The sequence below is a fragment of the Jaculus jaculus genome, chromosome 5 (assembly GCF_020740685.1).
Source record: "Jaculus jaculus isolate mJacJac1 chromosome 5, mJacJac1.mat.Y.cur, whole genome shotgun sequence".
NCBI classification, from domain to species: domain Eukaryota; kingdom Metazoa; phylum Chordata; class Mammalia; order Rodentia; family Dipodidae; genus Jaculus; species Jaculus jaculus.
In genome coordinates this window covers 101,085,548-101,097,173 of record NC_059106.1, presented here as the reverse complement: position 1 = coordinate 101,097,173, position 11,626 = coordinate 101,085,548, and the positions used below count along the sequence as shown (strand labels likewise).

General features: G+C 41.6%; 1 protein-coding gene across 1 annotated transcript; it reads left to right on the top strand.

Annotated features, from left to right (window-relative positions):
• Positions 1 to 505: 505 nt before the first annotated feature.
• Positions 506 to 10,686, top strand: LOC123460686 (axin interactor, dorsalization-associated protein-like). The gene is made up of 2 exons (XM_045149158.1): positions 506 to 559; positions 9,513 to 10,686. Exons 1-2 carry the CDS (start codon positions 506 to 508, stop codon positions 10,644 to 10,646), a joined length of 1,188 nt encoding a protein of 395 aa, XP_045005093.1. The 3' UTR covers positions 10,647 to 10,686.
• Positions 10,687 to 11,626: the final 940 nt, after the last annotated feature.

The following is an 11,626-nucleotide window of genomic DNA, read 5'->3' as shown; positions in this document are numbered from 1 at the left end:
AGCCCCATGGCATAGAGGGTGTTTCAAACTCAGAAAAGGGCAAAGGGAAGGAGAGACACCCAGTCACCACAGTTTCAAGGGTTAACTTAGTTAGGGTCTCCCTTAGGGTCTGATCATTCTTTCTACCTGTCCTGAACTCTGGGGATGATACACATAATGGAGTTCCCAATTTGTCCCCACAGTTTTAACTATGGCCTGGCTTACCTGTGAGATGAAGGCTGGTCCATTGTCTGACCCCAAAAGAACAGGTAAACTGTACCTTGGAATGATGCAATCCAATAATTTCTTGGCTACAGTTGTGGCAGTCTCATTCTTGGTTGGAAAAGCCCCAGTCCATCCTGAAAAGGTGTCTATAAGGTGTCTAAATATAAATAAATAAAGGTGTCTAAAATAAACCAGGTTTTATCTCTGTGAAGTCAGTTTCCCAATTTACCCCTGGTCAGGTTCCTCTTTCCCTGATTCCTGACTGAGGAGCTCCACTTTTTGCATTTACCAGGTGGCAGGCATGGCGTCAGTCTATGGCTTCTGCTGCCTTTTACCTCAAGTCAAAAACTTTAAGGTAAGCTGGCCTAAGTAAGTCCTCAATCTTCTGTTGACCTAGATGAGTACTCTGGTTTATTTGTCTAGTGAGTTGGCTAGCAAAGTCTGATGGGAGGATGATCCTTTTGCTGGGGGTCTTATACCATCCTTGTTCTAGGCTGCCATACAGGTCTTAATCCTCCATTGTTCTGTGTCAGTATAGTTTGGTGTCTCTGGCAAGGTTGGTGTCACCATTGGAGTCAATTTTGTCATCAGGGTAGTAACAACCTGAAGGTCTGCCTCTCATGCTGCATGTCAGCCCTTAGAGGTAGGCTCACCTCCTCTCTGGTGTCCAGGGAAATGCATGATTGATACCTCCTTAGGTAGCCATATGGTTTGCAGGAGTTGCAAAATCTCCTGTTTCTTTTTAATGGCCTTTCCCTCTACTGTCAGTCATCTCCTCTCTTTATAAATGGCCCCATGAACATGTACTGTTGCAAAGGTATAATGGCTATCTGTATAGATATTGCATCTCTTTCTTTGGCCTAATTGTAAGGCCTTGGTTAGGGCTATCAATTCAGCTTTCTGGGAAGATATGCCTGGAGGGAGGGCTTCTGACCATACAGTTGTCTCTTCAGTTGTCACTGCAGCTCCTGCATACCAGACACCATCTTTAAGGAAGTTGCTACCATATGTATACCAGGTCAGCTCTGCCCCTTTAAGAGGAAAGTCCTTGAGATCTGGTCGGGGCCCTCATAAACTGCTCAACATCTCTGAGCAGTCATGTATAGGACTGTCCAGATCTGGATCAGGTAGCAGTATTGTGGGACTGAGGGCCTGACTGGCAGCAAATTGAATCTGTGGGGGGTTGAGAAGAAGAGCTTGGTAATAAGTCAGTCAGTCATTGGTCAGCCACCTGTCAGGGGGCTGCTTTTGCATTCCTTCAATAGCATGAGGAGTAGTCACTCACAGGGTTTGGCCCAAAGTTAGCTTATCTGAGTCTTTGACCAATAAGGCAGTGGTGCTATTATTCAGAGGCACGGGAGCCATCCCATTGCCACCAGGTCTTTCTTTGATGGGTAAGCAATTGGCCTCTTCCAAGGGCTGAGAGTTTGAGTCAATAGCTATGCCTTTGTTTTCATCAACGTAAAGATGGAAAGGTTTGTGGATATCTGGCAAAGACAATGCTGGAGCTTCAAGAAGAGTCTCTTTCAATCAGAGGAAGGCCTTCTCATTTCTGGGGTCCATTCTATGGAGCTTTCTTGTCCCCTTGTGGCCTCAGAGAGAAGCTTGGCAAATTCTGTGAATCTGGGTATCCAGAGTCTACAAAACCCCTCTGAAGCCAGGCATGGTGGCACATACCTTTAATCTCAGCACTCGGGAGGTAGAGGTAGGAGGATTGCCATGAGTTTGAGGCCACCCTGAGACTACATAGTGAATTACAGTTCAGCCTAAGCTAGAGCAAGTCCTCATCTTAGAAAACAAAAACAAACAAACAAACAAAACCCACCAACCTTAAGAAGTCACATACTTGTCACCGGGTTTTGGGGTGGGGAAAGTTGAGGATTATCTCTTTGTGGGCTTGAGACAACAGGTGTTGGCACCCTTTGAATATGTACCCAAGGTAAGTTACTTCTCTCTGGCAGAGCTGTGCCTTTCTGGCTAAAACTCGGTATCCCATGTGGTCCAATTCCTTCAGCAAGGCCTCTGTGGCTGAGTGGCAGGCTCATTTATCTGAAGCTGCTATAAGGAGGTTATCTATGTACTGCAAGAGGGTTCTTTGGGGATGGGCTTGATGGTACTCACCCTAATCCTCATGGAATGCTTCATCAAAAATGGTGGGTGAGTTCTTGAATCCTTGGATCAATCAGGTCCATGTTAATTGCCCATTGAATCCATATTCTGGTCATTTCATTCAAAGGCAAACAGAGGCTGGCTGGCCAGGGCCGATGGCAAACTGAAGAATTAATCCTTAAGGCCCAGCTCTGTGTACACATTGCATTCAGGTGGCAAAGTGCTTATCAGAGTGTACAGATTCAGCACCATGGGTTGTATGTCTTCCACCTGTTTATTAATTTCTCTCAAATCCTGAACAGATCTGTAGTCATTGGAGTGGGGCTTCTTTACTGGCAGGAGGGGGTATTCCAGGCGAACTGACAAGGGACTAATATCCCTCATTCCCAAAGTCGTTTTATGTGAGGTGTCATACCTAGTTTGGCCTCTTGGGGCATAGGGTATTGGCCGACTTGGATTATGCTGGCATTAGCCCTCAATTGGACCATGATTGGGGCCTGATGTTTGGCCAGCCCTGTCGGATTTCTTTCTGCCCATACACCTGGAATCCTTTCTCATAATTCCCTCATAGGTAGCTTGGAAGGGTGAAGTACAGAATTTATATTCTTCCTTCAGGGACACAGTCAACACATGTACAGGACCATTCTGATTAAGAAACTGTACTCCACTGGGGCTGAAATGGATTTATGCCCCCATTTTAGTCAAGAGGTCTCACCCCAGAAATGGACATGGGCACCCCAGGAATGTCCATGAACAAATGGATTACCTGTCCCATTCCTAAGTCCACTTCTCTTTGGGTAGTCCATGAATATTGACTTGTCCCAGTGGTCCCCTGGACCCATGTCCTTTTAGTGGACAGGGGTCCCATAGGATGTTTCAGGACAGAATGTTGAGCCCTAGTATTGACCAGGAAGTCCACTGGTTTCCCCTCCACCTTAAAGGTTACCAAGGGCTCATGGAGGGGACGTGAGCCCTGATGTCCCCAGTCACTAAGTTCTCCTGTTTCCAGGATTTTAGGATTTTTGTCCCTTTGTCTTTTTGGACATTCATTTTTCCAGTATCCCATCTCTTTGCAATAAGCACATTAGTCCTTTTGGAGGTGGGGTCAGTATTGTCCTTCCCTTCTCAATTGTGGGGCTGGTTTGCTCCTGTCTCTCCCATAAGCCATAGTTTTTAATTCCCTTGGGTCAGATTTTCCCATGGCGGCCAGTAGTATTTTGGCTAATCCTCTAGTCTGCTTATCTTCTGGGGTCTCTATTATTGTAAACTTTTTCTGCTATTGCTACCAGTTCTGACATCTGCTTACCCACATAACCATCAGTTGTTGGAGTTTTCTGCGGATGTCTGGTGCCTCTTGGTTGACAAAAGCCATGTTCATGGCAGACTGGTTTTCTCTTGCTTCCAGGTCCAGTGACATATAGGTCTGGTATCCTTCTAATAGTCTCTCTAAAAAGGCCCCTTGGCTTTCCTCCTTACCTTGTATAACTTACCCTACCTTAGATAAATTTGTGGGCTTCCTTGCAGCCTCTTGGAGACCCCCCAACCTCCTAATCACCATCATCTGGGGACGCAAACTTTAAGAATACATGAGTCTGTAGGAGACACCTAATTCAAACCACCACATTTTTCTTATTTTAACATTCTTGCTGTATTTGTCACAAGTTAGCCATTAATTTATGCAAAAAGCAAATAGTTTTGAGCATTTATAGTAAAAATACCAAAATCTATATCCTAAAAGAGTTTAAATTCCTGTATCCTGATAAATCTTTAACAAGTAAATCACCAGTGTGAGGCCATTTGTTGACTTCTGACACACATACTTCATTTGAAGAAGCCATTCTACATGTAGTTCAATGGGAGAAAGAGATACCACCAGTGAAGATACTCAACAGTGGACACTACAATCCTTTTAATTGGCCAGCCAGGCCAAATGAGCCAATGGGTGCAATAGTGGCATGTCTGTCATGGTGGAAACCAACTGCCCTCCAATTGGACTGGAGGCCCACTCCATGGGAGGGAATACATCCCTGATACTGAAAACTTAAAACAGGGGTAGTCATGAGCCCTATGGGTGTAACATCTGCTGATGTCTGGATAAGTGTATATACTATGCTTGTCAAACTTCCCAGTAAGTATTTCTCTTAATATTTATACCCTTATATTAATACTACTCTCACTTTGGGTAGAGAATCTTCTCTTTTCAGATGGCAATGACCATGGGACAACTCAGAAGGTATCATAGTGTTGGAAAGAAGTGACTAGAGTACTGAGTAACATCTAGATCACACCTTCCAAGGCTCAGGGTCTAATGCAGAAGAGGTGACAGAAAGAATGTAAGAGCCAAAGGAAGGGTAGAACTCCTTACAACATGCTCCCTCCAGACATAAAATGGCCTAGATATCCGTGACCTCATAATACCTGACACTACCTACACAAGACCATCATAAGAGGAGGAAAAGATCATGACATCAAAATAAAAGAGAGACTGATTGAGAAGGGGAGGGTATATGATGGAGAATGGAATTTCAAAGGGGAAAGTAGGGCAGAGGGAGGGCATTACCATGGGATATTTTTTTATAATCATGGAAAATGTTAATAAAAATTGATAATGAATACATAAATAAATGCTTCCTCTGTGACTGACTCAAGCTTCTGCTGTGATACCAAAAATATAAAGTTTGGTCAGCAGTATAATCTAATGTTTCTGCTACCTAGATACACCAAGTGTGCATAAGCTCAAGAATAGATGATGGGGGCAGGAAAGATGGCTTAGCAATTAGGGCACTTGGCTGCAAAGCCAAAGGACCTCAGTTCAATTCCCTATGACCCATCTAAGTCAGATGCACAAGGGGACACATGTATCTGGAGTTTGGTTGCAGTGGCTAGAGATCCTGGTGTGTCTATTCTCTCTTTCTCTGTATCTCTCTCTCCCTCCCTCCCTCCCTTCCTCCCTCTTTCTCTCTCTGAAATAATTAAATAAAAAACATTTTAAAAAAGAATAGATGATGACAAAATGTAACAAAGTAGCCAAGAAAGAATCAATCTTGAGCGTTATTTTCTAATTTTGTATATTTCATAAGTATAAATTTACATAATTTAATATTTTAAATTCACTTAAAAACTTCCTCAAAATATATGAAAATTTGGCATGGGGAGATTGCTCAATGATTAACGTGCTCACTACTCAAGCAGGAGTATCCCAGTTACTTCCTCATACTCCATGTAAAATGCACACAGTGGGCTTCTGTATTCCCAACATGTTAATGCTAACTGTGAAATGGGATGTTGAAAGAATGTTCCAGAAGCTCAGAGGCTCATGTCAAGTGCAGCAATGAATAGCAGATTGTAAGCCCTGAGCAAGAAACCATGCCACAAATGAGGTGGCTAGGGAAAGATCAATCCATAAAATCTATCAATTTATAAAAAATTTAATCAGAGCCGGGTGTGGTGGCACATGCCTTTAATCCCAGCACTTGGGAGACAGAGGTAGGAGGATTGCTGTGAGTTCAAGGCCACTCTGAGACTACAAAGTGAATTCCAGGTCAGTCTTGACTAGAGTGAGACCCTACCTCAAAAAACAAAAACAAATTTGATCACATATCTTTGAAACCATAAAAATAAAATATTGTTTACCCATAACAGTTAATCCTCAATATCAGAGTGATATGACATAGCAAAAGTTTATTCCTCCATCCTGAAACTGTTTCAAGTCATGTAATATTGATAATATAGCTTACTCTTTATTTATCATAGAAAGGCAGACAGTTACATCTGCTTCAAGGAAGAAGTAGGGAAGGATAATATCCTTTTACTCAGAAGACTTCAAAATAATATTTAGTAGTACTGAATTTCACTATAAACTTCTTTTAATTTAGCTTTACTATGTAGACCTACCTGATAACTTCAATCAGGAAAAGATACAATTATATCTTTTAAATTTCCATATTAAATTCTGATATTTGCTACTGCCTTTATTCTTCATGCCCTACTGACAGTCAGTGGTTAGAGTTAGAAAAGCCTCTCTACTGCTTATGAAGTTGATTGCTATTCCAACAGGCTTATTACTAGATACCTCCAAGATAACTATTCTTCCCCAAATCATAACCACAATACACTCCATATACTTTTTACAGCCTGTAGATTTATGCTGAGGCAGCACAACCACTCCTGACCTTTCTCCAAATTGTTTTCTCATCTTAGTCTTCAGGACTCATTTGGCCTTTCTCTCCTGCACTCAGCACATATGTTTATGTGGACAAAATTTCTCTGTACTTCCACATTCACTTTAAACCACTCAGTTGGCTAGAGGTCAGTTAAATACACTTGTATCTTCAGTCAAAATCTATTTCTGTTCTCATTCAGTGTTACTGATAGCAGCTGATTTCATATACTTCTTTTCCAGTTTAACCTTGCAATGCAAACACCAAGTGAGAGCAGACACACTTCTGAATCCATAGGTCTCACCTCCTAACTCATGATCTTTGCAAAAAACTCCCTAGATACTCTGATCATATTTTCAGTCTTACATACATTATTAGGGAAAGAAAGGCTTTATTAGCAAGAACAAGCTTGTAGCTATATACTGATATCTTGAGAGGCTACCATATCTTCATCATGCCATTCTCTGTCCTCCAAGAAGATTCACTCTCAGCAGTGACTGAGACCTGAATAGACTAATGAGGAGATTTTTGCTTGCCTTTGGCTCTAAATATCTGTCAATGAGATGGTTCTCATACCACTGCCAAGTTAACTTTTTTATATTGTGTTGAGGATTCTTATGCATGTTCCTGAAAAATGATTGTCAGAATATTCTTAAAATTCTTTTGTCTGAGTTTGTAATTACAGTAATGATGGTTTTATAAAATGAGCTGGGAAACAATCCCACATATTCTATTTTAAGAGAGTTTTGTTTTGTTTTGTTTTTTTGAGGTAGGGTTTTGCTCTAGCCCAGGCTGACCTGGAACTCACTAAGTAGTATCAGATAGGCCTCAAACTCATAGCACCCCTAAGTACTGAGATTAAATATGTGCGCCACTATGCCTGGCACCTATTTTAAGTAAGATATTGTCAAGAAATAATAAGACTTTACTCTTACACATATTTAGCATTTACCAGATTTCTCTTAACTATTTCATGAGGGAAGGGTATGTGTATATGCTCATGTGTTAGAAGGTGCACATGCACATGTGTGTACAGCCATGTGGAGGACAGAAGTCAAAACTGGTACTTTTTTAATCACTCCCCACCTTATTTTTTAGATAAGTGCTCTCAATGAACTTGGAGCTCACTGATTCTGCTAGAATAGCTGCTAGGAAGCCCCATGGTTCTGCCTGTCTCTACTTCTGTGCCTACCCTGCCCCTGGGCCTGCCCCTACTCCTGCTCCTGGCCCTAGCCCTGCCTCTGCCTCTGCCTCCTCAGCCCTAGGATAACAGGTATGCACTGCTGCACCTGACATTTTACCTTGGTATCAGGGATATGAACACTGCACTTGACTGACTGAACCATCCTCCACCCAGGCCCTGATCAGATATTTTAAACTATTTAATACATTTAAAAGACATTGGATTATTCAGGTTTTCTAATTTTAAGTGATTTTTTTTGGCAGTAGTTTTTTTTTTTTCTCCTTTCAAATAATTGATCTATTATGTCAAAGTTGGTGATGGTGTGAGCATACAAGATGGTGTGAGCATACAACCTATCTCTATCATTTTCTTAGTATTACAGCAGTGTTTTGAATTCAATAATGATATCCCCTCTTTATTTCTGATACTAGTACTTTATGTCTTCTTGGGGAGTTTTTGTCAACCTAGTAAGAGAATTGATTTTTCTTTGCTTTTGGTTTTATTAAATGTATTATTTCCTCTGTTCTCTGCTTTATTAGCTAATTTCTGTTCTTATGTTTATTCTTTATTTCTCCCAAGACACAGTTTTTTTATGTAGCTATGTATCCCAAGTTGTCTTTGAACTCATTACGTGGTCCACGCTAGCCTCCAACTCTCAATCCACCTCCTGAACGCTGGGGATTACAGATTTGTGCTACCCACCCAACTTCTCTAATTTCCTATTGTAGGTACTTAGGGTTCATTCTTTGTATTATGCATCCTATTGGGCTAGGAACAGTACCCAAGGCCTCAATTAATGAGTGTTCTACCAGTGAACCACATCCCTGAGCACTATCTTCTTAAAAAAAAAAAAAAAAAACAAAAAAAAAACTTTTTCTTGATAACTTCCATACATATAAACAATATACCATGGTCATATTACCTTACCATCACCCTCTCCTCTATCCCTCCAAAATCCCTCCTCTACTGAACTCCTTTCCAACTAGTGTCTCTTCTATTTTTTTAAAGTTATGTATTTTTCAAAAATATTTTCATCTATTTGAGAGTCCACCTGAGGAGCTGCTGAAGGAGAATACAGAAGGGACCAGCTGAGCAAATCTAGTATGACTCCAGGCACTCTGCATAGTCTCCCATCCCCCAACCTTAAGGACCATGAACATCCATAGTACTCATTCAAATCCAGCCACCCAGCACCAAGAGAGAGACCAATGTGGGCACTCAGCATTGGTGGAATTGGAAGCTACTCCAAAAGGTAAACCTACTTCCACAAAGTCAGATAAACAGTCCTGTACTGGAAGTGCTAATCTCCCTTTCCATGTCAGGAAAGGTTATATATTACTTTTGTATGATATATTCTTTGTTGGCTTTATCATTCTCAAATAATCTGTATTTTGGAGTTGACTATTATTGTATTTGATGTTTCCTGATTTTTAGAGCCTCTGTCTTTTTTTTTCTGTCATTATTGGAGTAAAGGTCTGACTGGCTCCAACCTGACTTAGACCACATTTCAAAACAGAAATCTTAACCTCCTAGTTGACAAAATTAAGGGTGTGGGGCAATACATACCTTTAGAGACTTTGGCTTTATTAGATTATCTGTTTAATCCCCACACTTTTATAAATACTTTGTGCTGGTTTTCATTGCATGTGTGTAACACTGAGATGAATTTTAGAATTTGCCAATAATTTGCTCCACTAAGTCTACTATAATTCTTGAATAGCAGTCACAATGATTCTTGGAGTATAAGAGCTACAACTAGCACCCAAACTTTCTACACTGAAGATATATAAAGTCAGATTTACACAGAAAGGAATACTGCAGATAATTAGAAAATCAAAGCATCAACTTAACTCAAGTGCAGAAATCTCTCCATTACTGTACAAGAAACACAAAAAAATCAAGACAGGGCAAATGGGCTTGGCAGCTCCTTGGCGGTGGCGGTGGTTGACCGTAGCAGTTCCTATCCTGGCCCTGTCCATGTCAGGGCCAGGCCCCGGAAGGATGGCGCCCTAGAGCCTGGTCTCACTCACTGGGGTCGGGGCGGGAGGGGGACGGGGTGGGGACCGGCCATTTCGGAGGTGACCCAGAGTCTGCTGCAGTGCTGGGGCACCAGTTTTAGGAGAGGCGCCAACTTCGACTCCTGGGGCCAGCTGGTGGAGGCAATAGACAAGTATCAGAAATTAGCAAGACATCTACAAAAGGAGGCCCAGGCTCAGCACAACAATTCTGAATTCACAGAAGAACAAAAGAAAACCATAGGCAAAATTGCAACATGCTTGGAATTGCGAAGTGCAGCTTTACAGTCCACACAGTCCCAAGAAGAATTTAAACTGGAGGACCTGAAGAAGCTAGAACCAATCCTAAAGAATATTCTTACATATAATAAAGAATTTCCATTTGATGTGCAGCCTGTCCCATTAAGAAAAATTTTCGCACCTGGTGAAGAAGAGAATTTGGAATTTGAAGAGGATGAAGAAGAGGGTGGTGCTGGAGCAGGGTCTCCAGATTCTTTTCCTGCTAGAGTTCCTGGTACTTTATTACCCAGGTTGCCGTCAGAGCCAGGAATGACCTTACTCACTATCAGAATTGAGAAAATTGGTCTGAAGGATGCTGGGCAATGCATCGATCCCTATATTACAGTCAGTGTGAAGAATTTGAATGGCATAGACTTAACTCCAGTGCAAGATACTGCTGTGGCCTCAAGAAAAGAAGATACATATGTTCACTTTAATGTGGACATTGAGCTCCAGAAGCATGTTGAAAAGTTAACCAAAGGTGCAGCTATCTTCTTTGAATTCAAACACTACAAACCTAAAGAGAGGTTTACCAGCACCAAGTGTTTTGCTTTCATGGAGATGGATGAAATTAAACCTGGGCCCATTGTAATAGAACTGTACAAGAAACCCACTGACTTTAAAAGGAAGAAACTTCAATTATTGACCAAGAAGCCACTTTATCTTCATCTACATCAAACTTTGCACAAGGAGTGACCCTGATACGAATAACCTGGAACTTCTGTGCATTCTGTCGCTCAGTAGAAACCATGATAGCTCTGTGTAGCATGTTCACCCTTTAACAGACAGGAAATGAGCCTACCATGCCAGTGGCCTGCAAGTCCATTGCAGAACTCTACCACAGAACCCAGAGTTCAGCACACCACTGACCTGTGAGACTCCTTTGGATACAGGTTTATTATAGATTCTGACATGTATGTTTGACTTTTCTGTTAGTTGTGCCATTGTCTGTTTTCTCACTACCACTACACTCCTACCTTTGTCCTGGAACAGTGCTGAAGTGGTAGAGGTGTGCCGATCTTCACACTAATGCAGCAATAAAAATGTGCTAGAGTTTACACTCCTGCCCACTTCTGCTCCAGTGTGCCCTCTTGGTTATTTTGGGTTGAGGTGGGTAGACTAGTTCTGAACTACTTTGAGAGGAGTTGGACCAGTTGCACTGCAAAGGAATGTCTGTAAGTTTGTAATCGCAGTGGTGTGATTTCACCCTGATCCTGTGGTCCCCCGTTTAGAAATAGCGTGCCTTGGCCACATGAGAATCCCATCTGGAATGGTCCCCAGTGGTAGCTTTGACTGTTTCCCGATGACCAGATTGTTTCTGAGTGAACGCTGCCAGTCAGATGGATTCACTGTTCGACACTGCATCGCTATTCTTTCTGATGGATTCTGGGGTAACATTGGGGCCTTCTCAGAATAATGACAGATTTTTGTGTGGATGAAACGTCTTCTAGATTATGTAATCTAAGAACATTTGAGTTAGATGCTAATGAGATATTGCAGGAGTAACTGCTGTTTTCTGACCATTGTGAAACCTTAAATGCCGCATACCTCTTCTTACAGTGATGAGTATGCAAAATCTGGAAAGATAGTCTATTTTTTTTATATAGGTAGACAAGATTGCCATGTATTTCCTTTGTAGATATATTGACATCCATATGAAAACATGCAGGTCATTA